The sequence below is a fragment of the Poecilia reticulata genome, chromosome 16 (genome assembly GCF_904066995.2).
Source record: "Poecilia reticulata chromosome 16, P_reticulata-male-v2, whole genome shotgun sequence".
NCBI lineage: Eukaryota > Metazoa > Chordata > Actinopteri > Cyprinodontiformes > Poeciliidae > Poecilia > Poecilia reticulata.
In genome coordinates this window covers 22,436,228-22,455,028 of record NC_088845.1, presented here as the reverse complement: position 1 = coordinate 22,455,028, position 18,801 = coordinate 22,436,228, and the positions used below count along the sequence as shown (strand labels likewise).

General features: G+C 36.7%; 1 protein-coding gene across 3 annotated transcripts in view; it reads right to left on the bottom strand.

Moving 5' to 3' along the window:
* Positions 1–18,801, bottom strand: part of cdkal1 (CDK5 regulatory subunit associated protein 1-like 1) — a 209,019-nt gene that overhangs the window by 49,749 nt on the left and 140,469 nt on the right. For all 3 annotated transcript variants that reach the window (XM_081597191.1, XM_081597190.1, XM_081597192.1), the window contains exons 11-12: positions 17,689–17,869; positions 8,865–8,927 (exon numbers count right to left, since the gene is read on the bottom strand). In XM_081597191.1, coding sequence (XP_081453317.1) covers positions 8,865–8,927; positions 17,689–17,869 — 244 coding nt within the window. The remainder of the gene's footprint in view (positions 1–8,864; positions 8,928–17,688; positions 17,870–18,801) is intronic.

The window sequence follows — 18,801 nt, the reverse complement described above, 5'->3', positions numbered from 1 at the left end:
GCAGCTGCATGAAACAGAAGAAAAGAAGAAATAGACACTCAACTAAAATAAAGCACACATGCCATTAAAAGAAAAAAAAAATCATAGCTGAACAGTAGGCCTTTTGATTGAATGGGAAAGCATTCACTCTCCTGGAAGCCATTTAGTAACACAATGCCCAACACCCCTCTGTCATTCCGTTTTCTGCCTCTCCCTCCCTACTAATGCTTCCCCCACCCCTCTTTTCAGATGTTGGTCACAAAATGAGCTGAAGCACATGCAAATCCCTTTTAATAAACTGCTGCTATGAGAGTTTGTTGAGTTAAATGTTATAATGTAAAAAAAAAAAAAGAGCCGAAGATATTAATTTCAAACAATTACAGCATTAAATTTACGATTTATGTGTTTCTTGTCAAAGATGGAAAAAAAGACATGTTGAATGTGTTTTTTCCCTCGTTTGAGCTCATTGTGAGCTGGTGCAGACATCCAGGAGGTCAGACTAGAGGGCAACAAGGGCTCTGAATGCAGAGACTGAGACACCAAGAACCTTTTGAACTGGAATGTTTTTAAATATTTTTCTCCGTTTCTATCTTTCTTACAGTGTAAGATTCAAGTGCATACTATTTCTTATAGTCCATAAAGTAGAGTGCCTGTCATTCTCTTTACAATGGTTCAACAAAGCCATTTAACTGATGTTGGCTGAAGTGGTGACAACACCAAAAAAGTCAAAAGCTTGTTTAAGATTTATTTTTTTGTCATTTTGCATGTGAAAATACCAGAATTTGTAAATTTTTTGTCTGACTAAATCACTTATGACAAATTTCCATCCATCCATCCATTTTCTTTCACCCTTGTCACTCAGTGGGGTCGGGAGGGTTGCTGGTGCCCATCTCCAGCTAACGTTCCGGGCGAGAGGCGGGGTCACCCTGGACAGGTCGCCAGTCTGTCGCAGGGCAACACAGAGACACACAGGACAAACAACCATGCACACACACACTCTCACACCTAGGGACAATTTAGAGAGGCCAATTAACCTGACAGTCATGTTTCTGGACTGTGGGAGGAAACCGGAGTACCCGGAGAAAACCCAAGCATGCAAAGGGAGAACATGCAAACTCCATGCAGAAAGACCTCAGGAATCGAACCCAGAACCTTCTTGCTGCAAGGCAACAGCTCTACCAACTGCGCCACTATGCAGCCCTATGAGAAATTTAAAAGAAAAAAAAAACAATACTCTTGACAGTATTTTCACCAAAACCTTTTTGTAACTCTATTAATGTATGGGACAACTACTTTACTTAAGCTTGACTATTACGGTTTAAAATGAATACTGCAACTATTTTGTACATTTTCTTGCAATTCTTCTTGCCTCTGCATGACACCCATGCAAGTAGAGACGTGCAGAACACAGGGTGAGTAAAACAAACAGGCAAAAATACAGTGGGATCTTGCAATCATTAAACAGAACAACAATCATACATTTGCTATGCTTGTTGTGTTTACCGTTTATATTTCATCTTGCTTCCTCTGGTTCAGTGATGTAAAGGTTCAAAGTAGTGAAAAGCGACATGTCCGTTGAGCCTTTTGAACTACATTTTAAAGTGAAATGGGACTAATGTGAAAAACATGAATGTGTGCACTACACCCTGTCTGAATGCAGAGCAAAAATAAACCTATTACACTTACAAAATCCTATCCTATACATGCAGCAAGTTTTTTATTTAATGTATAAACAGTAATTATTATTTCCTCAATACTTAGCGCTGACTGGCAACACACAGTAGCTTTCTAACAACAGTCGATTTGTGTGAATGCGCTAAAGAGCGCTTTACAGAATAGTGTGATAATTCCTCATGGAGTTTGCAGGCTGTAGGAGGTGAAACAGGTCGAGAGGGACTTCTATTTTTATTTAATTTCTGTTAACATTAAATGAGTCATGTACTACAAAAAATTTAAATAAAACTAAAACTTTAAGGTTCTGTTCCTCATGTGTTTATCAAAGTATATAAATAAGTCCATTCTTCCAAGAGTGTGTCAAAAATCAGAGAACATAAAGCCACTAGATAATAGAATACTACGTCCGAAGCTTAATTTAGTCTCATAACTTTTTCTCAGATCAGATAAGTGTAATATTCCACTGTTGTTTACAGCTGTCCCAGTAATAGCCAGCTATTTAAATATTTTTTTTCTATCCCAGTCTAACCTGCTAGACAAACTCAGATTGACTAACGCATAACCAGAGTACACACCTGCATAAAGATTGAAAAACAAGGTCAAAACCTTAACTGACAGGGTATGATCACAACTCAACATGTCCCAGGGAAAAAAACTCTCCATGTAGGAACAAAAAAGAAACTGAATTAGTAGAGTGAGGAGCACCAATCATATGTTGAAGAATATATCTGTACAAAATGGAGGCCAAGAACAGAAAGATTGAGAGAAGACAAGCCAAGAAGGCCAAAATAAACCACATTGTTTTATATTTCACAACCTACATTTCATAATTTTCCCTTAATACTTAATTAAAAGAAAATAAAGAGCAGAGTGTTGCAACAAATGTCAAGATTGGAGACAAAGCTTAGCTACTGACAATAGTGGAAAAACACCCGCTTAAAAAGTCATTCTAAAATACAAGTAATTAAAATGCCAAAAGGAAGAGAAAAAGGACGCTAATTGTTACCTTTAACAACATGTAGAACATATTACAAAAAAAATCTAGGGAGTGGAAGAGAATTATTACGCTAATTGTATTTTTTTTTCTTTCTTTAGAAGATAACTATGCCAGCTACTCTGAGGCATTTACACTAACAGGAGAGGGAAGTTTACCAAGTTTAATTAAGTGTTTTTTTTTCTATAAATGACTTCTATACCTTGTTAATCTTTCATTATCTGTCTTTCGTTTCTGCCGCCTCCACTTTCTTTTGCCAGTTTTTCTTTTTCTGTCCTCCCTGCTCTGTGTGTGTGCGTGTGTGTGTGTCTTGTGCGGCTGGGCAGGTGCAGCGGGCCATGTTGACAGCTTGTCCCTCCTCTCTTGCCACGGGAAAAACTGTCACCTCTGTCATACAGGTCCATGAACACAGCGTGGAGAATGTATGTGCGTTTCTTTCCGTCTGTGTGCTCTCGGGAGACTTGCACAGTGAGAAGGGAGGCTTCCCTGTTAGCTCTCCCAGAAAAAAGCTGAATGCCAGGACGGTCACAAACATTGCAGAGAATAACTTAGGCATGATGGGTGCTTCACAAACTCCACCCGGAAGGGCAGAGCCTTCAGGGAGCACTGCTTTACACAAAATGACACAGTGATGGCGCAAAGGGACAGAAGTCTGTGTGTTCGGAGGGTTTATGAACCCTTTTTCAAACAACACACAGGAATACTTTTAATCATCTGTGGAGGTGAGATTCAACATATTTTTCCACTCTGAAAATTCATATAAAATAACATTTATCTGGAATTTCAGTACGAAGGAATGGAATCGGAAAAGGGGGAAAAAAAGGTGTTTGAACACAGAGCTATTCATTATTTCTAAAGGTGTACCAATCAACGTTTAGCATATAATATTGACATATGGAAAACAGCATTTATATAATGTTTTTAGTCTTCCTGACAGTTTTCCTAAATTACTTAATATTACAAAAGACAATACCACATCATAAAAAGAGGAGCGTTGTTGTTGATGCAGTATGATGGCACTGAACCAAAGATTGATTTGTTTAGCTCTCAATAACTGAACAAATCTGACCTTTCAGAACAGCCAGTAGACAGATTCAACTGTTTTGAGCAACTTTATAATAGAAGACAAATTAAAAATTCCTCTATTATTTCTCTTATTCACATAGCTATTTCCCTTTGTTTTAATGTCATAATAAATTGCGTCACAAACTTGTCATGGTTTGTAATCAGAAGCAGATTTGTGCAGACTCAATACCACGTTCTTGTTTTTGACAGGACAAAAAACAAATAGACCAACAGTAAAGAGACGGCCCTCTAAAAAAATTTGGAAATTGCATTCATTTCTTTAAGACAGGGGTCCCCAAACTACGGCCCGCGGGCCGGATCCGGCCCGCCTCCACATTTGTTCCGGCCCCCTGAACAATACCAGGGGGCATTCTGATTTTTTTAAATATTTTGTATTTTCCGGTTTATATGTGGATTTGTCTTCGACCACCAAGGGGCTCTTTAGCAGGAAGTGTGTCCCGTAAACTGTGGGTGTTTTGTTTTGCATGGCGCATTGCTGCCATCTGTTGGACTTTCAGGGAACTGCTTGACTTTTATGTTATTTAATCAGTACGGTTGTTTGCTAGCGGTAGAACAGATGAACATAAGTGTTTGTTATGAATGCCGCATTCCAGGTCAAGTTCTTCGAAGCAATGCCTGTAAGTAGCAGCTTATACTTCAAAACGAGCCTTTATGTTAACATATGATAAAAAAAGTTACTAGTTAATTGAATTAGTTTTGGAAATACCTGCGGGCGATTTAATTATGTGCTACGTCATTGCTAACATTTCTTAGGTCGTTATGTATCATTGCAGCTCATAGCATTCTGAGGTAGCTGTTGTATCAGTTGTACTATGTATCTGAATGTAAAACACGTCTGTAAGCTGCTCTGAGCTCATCCTGAGTTGTTTGTGTTTTGATAGTTTCACTCCATTCTACATGGAAATAAAGGAAGAACTAATTAATCCTGACTCGTGTGAAAGGAGTTTGGCTGATGGTTAGTTTTGGTACAAGACACCATAGCAAGACCATTACAAAGTGAATCATTGGAAGTCAAAATTGAAAATAAAAGAAGAACGTGCCTATTAAAACAGAATTAGGTTTTAACAGAATTTAGGTTTTAATAGGGAATTGAAATTTGAGAATGTTGTTGATCAGTTAAATGGCATTGAGGGGAAATGCTATTTAACAGTTTTTTACATAATACTGGGACCATTATGAGAATTTGAGGTATAGATATTAGGATCCAGTAGATGGCAATAGTGCAACAATAATGGATGCAAGCTGCTGTTGAATTCTAAAGAAGAAGAAGAAGAAGAAGAAGAAAGTGCCCATTTTCATTTAGCACATGCTAATAGGAGACACGAAGGATCCGCACTTTTACTGTTACAGTTACCGTTCGGAAATTACCATAATCAGTTCAGTTAAATCTAAACTTGGCAACTTTTCTTTTTCAACGTAATAAATGTGATTTTCAATTGACCTGTTATGGCTAAAATTTTGGGTGTCCGCCCCCCTCTGCTGCTGCTGCATCACTGTGGAAAACCTGGAGTGGCAGAGATATCTGCGGCTTATATGTGTATGTTTACTGGTTTAAAAAAAAAAAAAAACTTTGGGGTTGTGGCTTATAGTCCGGTGCGGCTCATAGTTAGGAAAATACGGACTGTAATCCTTCCTGGATTTTTTCTGTGAAGAATCCAGAGAGGATTATTTGGTTTTTATTTATGTCATTAATAGTGTTATTATTTAATTCCTGACTTTTGTTCTGTGAAGAACCCAGAGAATGTTATTTGATTGTGCTTTCTGGAAAACAATACATTTTTACATTTAGGCACTCCTGCAATCATCACACCTTTTCTGTTACAAACTGACTCTGGCCCCCCACCAGAGAAGGGAAAAGTTATGTGGCCCTCACAGGAAAGTCTGGGGACCTCTGCTTTAAGACAAACGTGAGAGTCCTGTTGTGTTTCTAGAATTATTTGTAGATCTTTCTACAAAAATCTACTTTATTCATTCTGTTTAGTTTACTCTACAGATATTAAATTAAATATAGTAAAATAGTAATAAAAAAAGAATTGTAGTTTTTATCTCAGCCCTCAAGTTTTTTCAAGCTGAAAAAAGGTTGATACTGGTCAGTATCAGGTTTTTATGCAGCAATTGGTTTAAACACACGCACACAAAAAAAAAACAGATTTGCCAAAACAATCACAACATGAATAGCGCTCCATTAACATCTTACAGGTCCAGGTGCCATCTCAATATTGCTGTTATTACAACAAAACAACTTATGTAGGACAGGAGCAGCCACAAAGCAAGCAAAACCATTCATTTGAAATCACAACACTTGTTTCCATGACTGCCTAGAGGGCTACAGAGTCAAAGCCTACGATCTCATGTGTATAGTTTGTCTGCATGCGTGTGTTTGTGTGTGTCCAGTGGGGGCATTGGCCCTAGACAAAGTGCTCTGCCAGCTTTCTGCCCACTGGTCTTTTCAATGCTGATGGATGGGCCTTGTTCAGCACCATCTGGCTAAAGGATACCTCACATTAATCATCACATACACACACACCAGCACACTCTCCGATCCCTTGAACACACATCCGACAGAGAAGAGCAAGTGTAATTCATATAAACACGCAGGAGAAAACCAAACACACACATCAGCCTAGGGTTCAAAATGCAGAGGCAAAGAAAAAAGAAACGAAGACAAAAACAAAAGAAGACCACAAAGGAAATTAAAAAAAGAGAATACTTTGTTCTTTCCATTGTACTTTTGTAGCTTCCACAACTTCCTCTTTAATTATGGCCTTGTAGGTAGATGCTATTTAAAAACAGATTTAAAATGTCAGAACCTCCTTCCTATCTTGGCCCAGTACCACACACAAACAGATACACACACAAAAAAGTATTAATGCAAGAATAACATTCTTATATAAACCATAACCTCAGCCAGACGCCCTAAGGAACTTGACATAAAATGAAGGAACTTATCAGACATCAGTTATTTTTATCTAAAGGGCTTTTTGGGCTTAAGAGCCAATCTGCTCAGCATTTCCACAGAGTATGGACACAAGCAAGGACAGGCAGAGCTGTGGTCGATATGCTAAGGAAGCATGCTTGACATGAGATCTGTTATTAAATCATGGCTCACGGGTTCAATTTGAAATATATATATACACACAAGAGATTTATTTGTATATTTTCACTATGTATGGAAGAAGAATATGGCTGGGGCTTTCGCATCGTAAAAGAATGAAAAAAAAAAGACATGTTAGATATATTCATGTATAACATATCTAAGATGATCTGGAGTTTTCCAGATGTTTTATAACCATAGAGTGAAAGAGAATGCTTATGGATGTAATGAATGAAGTTTGAGATAATAGGTGATCGTTTCAATTGCATGTGAAAGTGAGTTTGAATCTGCTAAATTTTAATTTATCACAATGTCAGTGAAATCAATTAAATTTTTATGCTAGAGACTCAGGAAAAATAATACATTTTTCAATACTCCTGAAACTTATTTTGATAAGTTTCAAATAGAGACCTGAGAAATACAAACAATCACTATACGAGATGTTTTGTTGTCTTAATAGGAGTGAAACTATTTAGTTAAAACAAAAAATTAAAATCAGAATTTGTTAAGATCTCCCTAAATAGATTTAGAGGTCTAAGTATATTCTGATGATTATTCCTACTGAGACCTGAGAAAAGATGACAACTAGAACGACTGATATTCTTTATGTCAATGTTTCATTTTTACTATTGATTATGTTGAAATATTGACCACTTTCAATATTAAAACAAAAATGAAATGCAAAACGTCAACTTTTAGACTTTCTGTAGATTAGCAACTTATGTCAATGTTTTATGTAGGCATGTATTGTTGTATGTATATTCAAAATGTTCACAAAGCATATCAGTGAGGAAGACAAATTAAGAATCGAGTGATGTTTGTGAGACGGAGCAGCTCAGCACAGCAGGTTCAATAAGGCACCCTGCAACACTGTCCATTTCTCAATATATCTGATTAGTGAGCAAGCTCACAAATACCAAGTAGCTGATTTAGACGCAAATGTGTTAATGAATTATAGACATTTTTTACTAACTAGGCTCAATTCTCAATTTTGTGTTCAGTTATTATGGATGCTTGTATGCGACCGTGTGTCCTGTGCTGTTTGCTGAAGACTGTTTGTGTGCATCTTCTATTCTTTCTTTGTGTGGGAGGCAAGAATGAATGCTTGCAAAAGCGGATACGTGCTCTTTCTTGAATTCTTTTAATTAGTGTGGAACAAAATGCACCACAGGGTTCAAATTCAGAAAGGAAACTGCATAAAAGAAAAAAAAACAAACAAAAAAAACTTAAGCTTTGCAAAGGAACATAGTCTCACTGCCAAGGTGGGATCCAATCGTACATCTATTTAACACATTTATGCTTCCTGCAAGACATATGTCCCTTCTTCTGCTTTATGCTCAGTTCATAAAATGTTTTTTTGTATAACTGAACCTTGTTTTCAACCAAAAATAAATAAATAAATAAATCTCTGCTTTTATAGAATATGCTTTTTCAGTGGTAACCACTATGATGGTACATTAGGACCTTCACTTAATGAATACAGCTCTGCAGAAACACTTCAGCCACAATAGTCTCAACAACGTAAATGTGTAAAAATATGGAAGTGAATGCAGCTAAGACAGAAACTCAAACACAGACAGATGCAGAAGTACATGCACAATGCTTTAGATCAATCTCTGACTTCAGCCTTTCACAATGCAATCAGGCACAAACACTTACGCTGTCCTCATCCACTAAACTGTTGACAACAGATGGCCATCTTGAGGAGACAAACTCACCGCCACTATAAATGTAATCTAATGCTGGCGATGCTGACCTACAGCAGCTCTGCCTGGTTCTGATTAATGACCTCTGCTCTAGTGGAAGTGGTGCTAAACACTCAAGGATGTGCTCATCAAAAGAAAAACAGACGGTGATCAGAAAATAATTTGCTGGAAAACATTCCAAATTTAGGAAAACAGACTGAATGGTAAATGGACCGAATTTATACAGTACTTTCCTGGCAATAGTGAACACTTACAGCGTTTTACACTAGAAATAAGTTAAATCTAACACCATGAAAATTTCCAAAACAGCAAGACAAGTACTAAATCTTACCTTGTGGTCATAGGGGTTGTAAGAGTGGAAGAGTTCAGAGAGTTTTTTAGTCCTTTGCTTTTTCTGCAGGAAGAAAAAATAAAACAGTTTAAAAATGTGTTTTTTAGTATTATTTTAAAATAGATGTCCTTGATTTTTTAAAATCACAGCTATAAAGCAAAGATAGGCTCTATCGAACTCAATACTGGTACTGGATCCAATTGACATTGCTTGGTGGACACAGTTGGTCGGATCCTGATTCCGACCAGATCAATGATTCAAATCTGAAAATGAATCAGAAATCGAGAGTCTGAGGTCTCTGTTAATCAAGATGTTCTGAGTGCTATGGCTGGTTGCTGCAACACAGAATTAACAAACTAATGCAAAGACTTGTTATTCACCAAAAACATGGCAGATCTGTTGACCTAGGTTAGCACACTTAAGGGAAACATTCCTCAAAGATACACTCAAAGGGTGGTGAAATTTACCCAGATTTTTTTCTTGGAAAAAAAAAAGTGGAGATGTATTATTTTCCTTTATGGATAATCTTCTCTACGGAACCACAAGGGAATAATTGCTAGTAAAATTAAATCATTATTTATTTTCAGTTCCTTTATTATTCTTTTCCGAGAAAACAGTTAACAGTTTTGTGTTTGCCAGATTTTGGGTGGCAAACTTGCATGCTTAAAAAATAGGTTGTAAATTTGTAAATTAACACTAAGGTAATAATGTTTGACACTAAAAAAAAATAAATAAAAAAAAAGCACCACATCTAATTTGGTGTTGATGCTCTCAATCTCATGGCCAATCATATGAAACTTCACTTTTCCTTGTGAATAACCACATAAATCACACAATTATGACACTCTTGTCCCTGGACGAAGCTGCTTTCAAAGTCACAAAGTAAACAACAGAAGCTTTGTTTCTGCCGTTTTCTTATCAAATGTGTTTTTCTCCCCACCTCCCAACCCTCTACCTCTCGCTGCTTTGCTGCTAAAAACAGCATGAAAACAGGCATGTAAGAACTGTTCTGAGGTCTATTATGTAATTATCAATTATGTACAAAAATACAACTGACCTTACATAAGGTCAGTTATGTACCCATAACTGACCTTATGGGTACATATTGAAGCCAATGACTATGTGGTTTGCTCATAAAAGTTTACACAAAACCAGGACAAAAACAACACTACATGTTTGAGTAAATGAGTTCTGGTTTATTGATTGATAGTACTGGTCTTAATAGATTAATAGATACTCAAATTGAGATAAATGGATTAGATCTGAACAAAGAAGTCCTGGACAGGAGCAACTGTATTGTACTATAAGCAAAATGTACAGAACAACATATTACATTTTTATTTTGGCGTTGGATCGGACTCGGACACAAAGTCTATGGGCTCAGGCCGGGTCAGGACCTTATGTAAACTATATCAAAGATGGTGTCTCTGTAAGGTGTAATATCATGCCAGATGTAACTCTCTGAAGCAGTCAGTTACCAGTGGTGGAGAAAGTACTCAAATAATTTACTTAAGTAAAAGTACAAATACACAGACAAAAAGTTACTCAAGTAAAAGTAAAACTACCACATTAACATTTGTACTTAAGTAAAAGTAAAAAAGTACTGGCTTTTAAAAATACTTAAGTATTAAAAGTAAAAGTACTTGCTGAATGCATTACCTGATCCCTAATACAATATCATTACGTGAACCGATCGTATTTAATTTTAATACATTAGAAATGTGGCATTTTAATGAACAATGCCACAGATAAAGCATGTTTTTATTGTGTTTACTCTCTGTAACATAGTTTAGACTTAGATATGTGATTCTATGCATCATAATTTCAGGGATGGAAACATCTTGTCTCCTGTCCTAACATAGCATGAACTTCACTTTTTTTTTGCCACTGGTGGCTTTTATTTTGAAAGAAAACCAACTGGCAGGGGAGGACATGGAACCAAGGAGCCACATAGCAGAGTTGTAGTCAAGACCACCTCCCCAAGACCAAGTCAAGACCAGCACCCCGCGCAACGTGACGCAAAAAAAATTACATTTTACCTATCAAAATTGCTTCTCAAATTGATCTGAAAGATCCACATTCCCATAAAAATCTAGATCTAGATAAGAATCAGATCGTTCCTGAATCTCATATCAATGCAGACTTTGGTCACAGCGTTGTCCCATATATGCGATGCCTCAGTCAACACCTCCACACAATAATTCAGCGCATGAGTGACAACTTTTTTCATTGCAGATGCAACATGTGTGCCTCAGTCAGTACAGCTAGCTTTAATAGCAACACGTCCACAGATCTTACCTTTCTTTAAGCTTTCCTTCCAAATGACGCTAAAAGTTGGACGAAGTCCCCACAGTCTGTGAAAGCGAAGCGCTGCTGATTTTACATGTCGCCATATCTTATGATTTATGCAGCGCTATTATATTACTGATGATTAAACAGACATCTCCTCCCGCTCAGAGGAAACCACTGCGCATGTCTTGGAGCTCCGCGTGCGAGTAAAGGCGGAGGCGATGGGTGACAACAGACACGTAAGTAACGTTATTGAATGAATTTTACGGCGCCACCTTAAGTCCCTGAACTTCACATTTTAACGTACAAAAAGCGCAACGCGACTTGGATGTAACGAGTAGCGCAACACTTTTGTAGAAATGTAGTGAAGTAGAAAGTACAGATACTTACTGTAAAATGTAGTGGAGTAAAAGTAGAAAGTATCCATTATTAAATCTACTTAAGTAAAGTACAGATACACGAAAATTGTACTTAAGTACAGTAACGACGTACTTATACTTTGTTACTTACCACCACTGTCAGTTACACAACGCTGCTTCAGTCACAGGGACTGCTAATGAGGACGATATATGAACACATTTCTCTAGCTAAAGGGTGCATACACTTACTGTTATAAAATCCTGTGTGTCTAACCAATCCTACATACTGGAAAGACAATCTCAGTCAATACTGTATGCTTTCATACACAGCCATCATTATAGCTTGACAGACATATGCAGCCTGAGGGTAGGTAAAGACAACCAGATACTTGCCATCTACACTGGAGAGGGAAAGAAGAAAAGAACAGCTTTCAAACAGCACTGAGTCTGTGGTCAAGTGAACAAAGATGGACAGAGACGTAAGGTTGACATGACAGGGTGAGATGTTGTTCTTAAATTAGAAAGATGGAGAATGCCAATGAGGACAAGTAAACAAAGACAAGTTTTGAAAATAAAAAAAGTTGGAATGAAGGGTGTCGCTAATCTATTAAGTATTTTAATAGGGGATAGACTGTGGATTGTATACTTCTCTCCCTTTTCTGGGACTCTCCAACGATTCTCCCATTGCTCTAACGCGTATTCCTCCCATCTGCACATTTCTTCACTCCTTTTGCTTCCCCTGCAGTGTATTTCTACTCATCTCTAACTCACACAAGGCTCTTCTGATCCACATAATCCTGTAATCATTGGCCTTGTCTTTCTATCGTCTCTCTCAACCTCCCATTCTTTTTTTTGTGCGTTTCCCTCTTTCTTCTTCAGCCAGAAGGCCTTTCACAATCTCCAAATCCTTTTTTTTAAACTCATTTTCTTTTTACTTTCCTCAGGTTCCTCAGAGCTTTCCCCCCTTCATCACTCCTTTTGTTTTTTCCAGAGGGCAAAAACTCACTAATCATTCAGTCTCCACTATCTTACACATCCTTCTTCTCACAAGTCTGGCCATACACAATTTCTCTGGATCTCTCTCTTATTTATTTATTTATTTTTTTGCTGGGAGCACCTTGGATAAGAACAATCATTACTCCTCAACACCGTTTTCTCTTCTTGTGCCATGCTTTCATCACTTTTATTGTAACTCTGTTTGCAGAGATACACAACTGTAGGAGAAACGTTATTACAGGCTAGGTTTTGTCAACACCTGATGATTACCATCAAAATCTTTTCATTTGGTTGTTATAGACATGCATACCAAATATGTTAACAGCCTTATATAATTATATTTTTGCAAAATTACATTTCTTACAGTGACAGGAGGACTCAGATTTTGTGTAATTTTCTAAATGACACAATGCCGTAATAATATACAGCTGCCTGTATATTATTATGGCATATACAGCTGCCTTAATATATCAACAACAACATTTTATAATGGGCACAATAATATATAATTGTTTCAGTATAATGAATGATGCTAGTGTAAAGTCTATTTAAGGACTTGTCAGTCTATCTCAGATAAAAGTTGAAAACCTTTGACCCCAATTATGTGAAAGTTTGGGAATAATTCCTTAAATCCACACCAACCTATGGCTGAGTGATACATGTCAGTTTAAAACAAACCTAATTTAAAAAATAGTCTACCATAACACTAATATAGCAACACAATGATGAGGAGAGATTACTATGACCACACTACAGTAATCTCTGGAATCTAAGCCTAAAATCCACAAACGCCAAGCGCTTCATATTTTCCTTAAATTCCTAAGACTTGTGTTACTGTGCACAGTTTGACATAAGCAATATTACTATCTATAAATTACTGCACTGCATATCCATCTTACACTTAGATCAAGGATTTTTTTTGTCTGTGCTGTTATATACATAATACAGTATAGGTCAGCTACAAAGACTGAACAGAAAAAAGTGAACAAGCAGTTTAAGTTAAAAAAGAACTTGGAGTTAAAAAACCCCCACTAACATTACAGAAGAGGTGCTAAGCAAAGCTGAAATAACAATAAGAATAAATGTAATTTTTATATGCTTTTTTGTGGCTTGTTTTAACACTTCAGTTAACCCAATAATTAAGTATCTACTACATTCTTAGTAGATATGTACTAAGAATGCTGGCTTCTGCTCATACAATCTCATGAGCAGCAGAAACCAGAAATGATCACATGAAATTAAAGATAAATTGTTTTTTCTACTTAAAAAAAAACTTAAGTTCTGGTTTTTAAGAACCCAGACAACAACTTCATTACTAGCCCTATTCTTTATGTCTGGTCAACTACATTTAACTCAGAGTTATCTGTTGTCTTGATACACGTCAGAAGGTTTTGGCACATTAACAAATCAAGCATGCAGTCATGCTTATTTCCGTGTCCAGGCATAGATAAATGTTAATCAAGCCAGAAGATAGCGCTACTAGTGGCTGGCCAGCTGTTTAACTTTGACAGCTGCTGCATCGGTGCCTCATGGGGAATGGAGTTCTTAACCAATTACAACCTGGGGAAATTAAAAACACTGTCCCACAAGAGTAGCTAATCAACTATCACATTTTCTTCTTTTTTTTTCTTGTTCCCTCCTGCAGCTGCTACTTCTCTGCAAATCTTTACCAAGAGACATTCATATACGCACATACACACTCAGCATCCACTCACTAAGTCCATTTATCAAGGCTAAGTTCTGGTCCCTATGGGATGATTATGAAGATCCAAGCTAATAGCACTCTCATTCCTTTATTCTCAACATGCCCCTTTTTCTTCTTCCACCCCTGTGGTCTTCTATTTTCTCCATCTGTGTCTACTCTCCCATGCATCTAACGTTTCTCATACATCATTTATTATAGCAGGTAAAAGGTTAGGGACAGAAAAACTACCAAACACCTGGACCTCATAGTAGGTGGACAGGTTTTCCTGCTACCTGATTTGTTAGGTTCCTGCATTTCCTTCTTTATGAATTTGTGTTTCTCTATCAGTAAATCACATTGCACATACTAACATATTTGATTTAGAGTGAGGTGAGGAAGCATCTGCTCTTTACAGAGGTCTTTTTTTGTCACAATCAAATGTATTAAAGATAAGTTGAATTAAGTGTCTGCTATGACTGGCAATGAGCAAGCATCATATCATTTTGGAGGCAGTTTGGAAAACTTGTTTTGTGAAACTGTTTTAACTCAGTTGAATTGGATTGTTTTCAAGCATGTTTAATGCTATTCTGCAAAATTTCAAGTGAGTTCAAGCCCAGATTTTGACTAGGGCAACCAGATTTGCTTAAAAAGCATTCAACTTTATTTGTTTCTAATCTTGTTTCTAACCTTAGATATTGCTTTGCAACTTATCATTTGTTTAATTTCTTTATAACGGGTCATGATAGGATGCTTTTTAAAATTGTTTAATGCACATTATGTTGTCATACACTTTCTTTTAAAGTTATTTAATTCTTTAGAAAGAATAAAGGTGTATTTTGTTGTGACTCAGAATATCATTACATACTTTGAATATACTGCACAGTATGTGAACACTTTTTCAGAAGGCTGACATTTTCATGCACTATTTTCAAGAAACTGAGTTTGGGGTTTTTATTAGCTGTAGGTTGTAATTATCAAAACCAACATAAATAAACTAAATGTTTTCCTCTCAACCTAGTAAATCAGTAGACAACTCAATATAATTTATTTTAATTTGTCAAATTCACTTATAATCGCCTTAATTTTTGTTCAAAATCCTTTGTAATTCGATGTGACGTTAAAATATCAGTTGTAAAACTAAAGTGTTTTGTGCAAAAAAAAAATTTGAAAGGTGAAATGCAACCAAACCAGAAAATAAAATTTAAATAAATCTAATTAACTTCATCAGTATAGCTTGAAAAACACTATACAGTGAAGCAGTTACTAAATCATCATGTGTGAGTTGCAAATAAAGTGTGAAACACACAACATGTATGCTAATGTCCGCAAGTCACTCCTAAATGCCCCACTAAGGACAAATGCCTGTATGTTTTGTTTTCCATCTCTCCTTATTCTCTTCATCCATCTTAACTGTAGGGTTTATTTTTAGCCTTCCTTTTTCAGAGTTTCTGTCTTTCCCGGGCCACTCTGCCTAGTCCACATAGTTCTCCATTCATCCCTCCTGTGGTTATTCAACACAGTTGTGTTCCAGACAAACCATCTGGTGCACTTTATTAATGACTGACCCTACACGGTTTAGATGTCGCCTTGCTGCCACCGCTCGCTGTGTTATAGGTGTCCATGTATGGGGGGAAAAACAGGTGCATGCTGATTGATGAAGTTAGGTTTTGTGCACTTTAACCACTGTAGCAGGTGTCCTGCAAACAACACATTTTTCTATGACACTCTCACCTTTCCATGTTTGCACGAGTCTGGTGCAAATAAACTCACAATTACAATCAGCAAGCAGCCATTTGGTAGCTGAGTTCTGCAGCTAATGTGGAATCACTTTATCTCCAGGAGTGCATTAAATTAAATGGATAAAGAAACTTGCTGCCTCAAACTATTAAGAATAACATTTAAAAATTCTGATTTAACAATATTTGCAGAAGCCATCATATGTCAATTCGATACTTGAGCTGATTGAAGAAATTTCAGAGAGAAGGGAAGAAGAGAGAGTAATAGATTGGGGAAGAAAGAAAGATAGAAATAAAAAATTTATTTGAGAATTGACCCTACTGAAAATTATGACATCGTTCTGTGGTCTTTGTTGTGATAACAAAAAAAGATGCCAAAAAGGTAAAATTTCATCACGGTCTTTTTGGCTATTAACCGTCACTGCAGGCGGTGAGAGGAAAAAAAAACAAAACATACTGCTATCATACTCCTCAATGTTATTTAACCACTTAAAACTAAACCTTGCAAAATTTGTTAATATTTGAATAGGTGATCAGAACTTTAATATAAACAGACGGCGGATGAACGGACAGTCCATAAAAGCAGACGTCTCTGCATACTATGTTCTTTTTTCATACGTTTCTATATTTTTATTTGGTAGAAACTTGTTTCATCAAGAATACTAATTGCTCATAATCTGCAAAAATCCACATTTTCAGTGCATGAAAATGTGCATGATTACTTAGGCTTATTAGACTAAGCAAAAGAAACTGCACCCCTATCAATGCTAAGCTAGTAAAAATAATGGAAACACATTTTGTTTAATAGACCCTAAAAGTATGCAAATATATTCTGATATTAACTGCAACCCACTTTGTGCTTTCCAAAGGTAAAAAATTATGCAGCAGCCAGGTGCTATTATATCAAATAAGCATGATTGCATGATCATAATGAGTTAGCAATGTGTTTGTAAAAGCAGATGTTTGGGTACTCTGCAGAGCAGGAGCATAAGGTCTGTGTTATCACAAATAGGAAAACAGCATCAACAATCTTAATAAATTCATTCACGCTTTAAAAGGGTTCATTGGGCCTTTTTCCTTTTTCTAAGCCGTTCTTGTTCATTACTGTGAAGGTTAGAAATATTATTTACATAAGAAAAACATTCAAGACAGTTCCAAGTATTTCCAGGTGTGGATGCATTGGAATGCTCACCTTCGGGTCTGAACACATTATGCACAGAGAAATCGCAAAGGACCCAAGAGTAACATTACTGTCACTGCAGGGTTAGGTCAGCATGTTAGATGTTAAAGTTCAGGGCGGCACAATTGGAAAAGATGGTGTCTGTGTTAAAAGGTGATACCTCTGTCAGCATGAAGATGGTTGGGGTTTAGTACAAACTAAATTCATGATGTTGCAGTAAGGGTTTGTTTGCTTTGTTTTCAGAGTCATTTAAAACACACAGTATAGTTTACCTGCCAAATTAAACTGAGTTTAACATTTGTAAAGAACAGCTGAAGCTGAAGTAAACAGCTTTTGAGAGTTTAAATGGAAGTCAATTGTAGCATATCCAAGATTCCTAGCGTCCTCAATTTAGACTTTAAGCTTTGCAACACTTTAAGATTCAACAGCTATTCACAATGATCTTTAGTCTTTTGCTTTGATGAAAATAGGTGCACCACAGTTCAAATGACTGGAAATCTACACACAATATACAGAATACTTTGATCCAATGTGGTCATTTAACAATAATTTATATGATATTTTTTAGGTGTCCACTTACCACATGTGCTGGAACTTGATCCATCTTAGCAGCAGGTGTACCAGGTCTGGGGTAAAACTGGTTGATGAACAAACTAGGAAACTGGTAGTGTTTCACAAGTTTTAAAGTGTCCTGGAAGTCTTCTTCAGTCTCACCGGGAAATCCACAGATTATATCTGTAGCAATTGTTACTCCAGGTACTCTGTAAGAAAGACGGAAACACTTGTTTGTTGTTGGGTACCTAAGTTTAGCTTATTTTTTGTTGGAAACTTATATCAACTAAATAACCTTTTTAACCTGTGATGCAATATATATAATTTGCTTATTAACGTTCGGTTGAAAACTTTTCACTTTGTAAATTACCATTCTGTAGGAATAATAATAATAAAACATTAACCATTGCGTAACATTAAATTACTCTGTTTACAGATCAGAGATATTTTCTAACTACTTTCAAATTGGTTTTGAAATAAGAAAAACTAACTTCTTGAGGCACTTCAGCACTTACAGGATGCTAATGCTTTTCCCCATGGACTCATTCAGCCAATCAAAATCTGATTAGCAACCTCCTGTGCAAATCACTACCTATCGATTATTGGCGCTGGCTCGCTCATTCGATTAATTGTGGCCAGTAGGACAGCTTTGCAGGGAAGGGATTGATTTCTTGCATGTATATTGTTTGTACGGCCAGCAGTCAGACGGCGTGTAAAATTGCTTTAAAGCAATGGCATCACTATGTCAGGAAGAAAAAACGTTTTTCTGGAGAACATACTTGACCTTCAGAATAAAAAAAGGAACCTTTTTGGCCATGTCAACATAGGGTTTGAATGATTAAGGTAAGAATGCCCCAAGACATAAATTACTACACATAAAATACAAAATTAGCTAAATAAATACATGAATACACATTTGACAGAATTGTTAGCTTTGAAGAACCAGGCATTTGCTGACTCTTACATCCTTAAGTCATAGCTGAAAAGGTCTCCTAATTGAAACAATTGGAAATCATTCCCAATTCAAGCAAACCAAGCCATTGATTACACACTTTGTAACCATCCATCCATCCATTTTCTTCCGCTTATCCGGGGTCGGGTCGCGGGGGCAGCAGCTTCAGAAGGGAGGCCCAGACTTCCC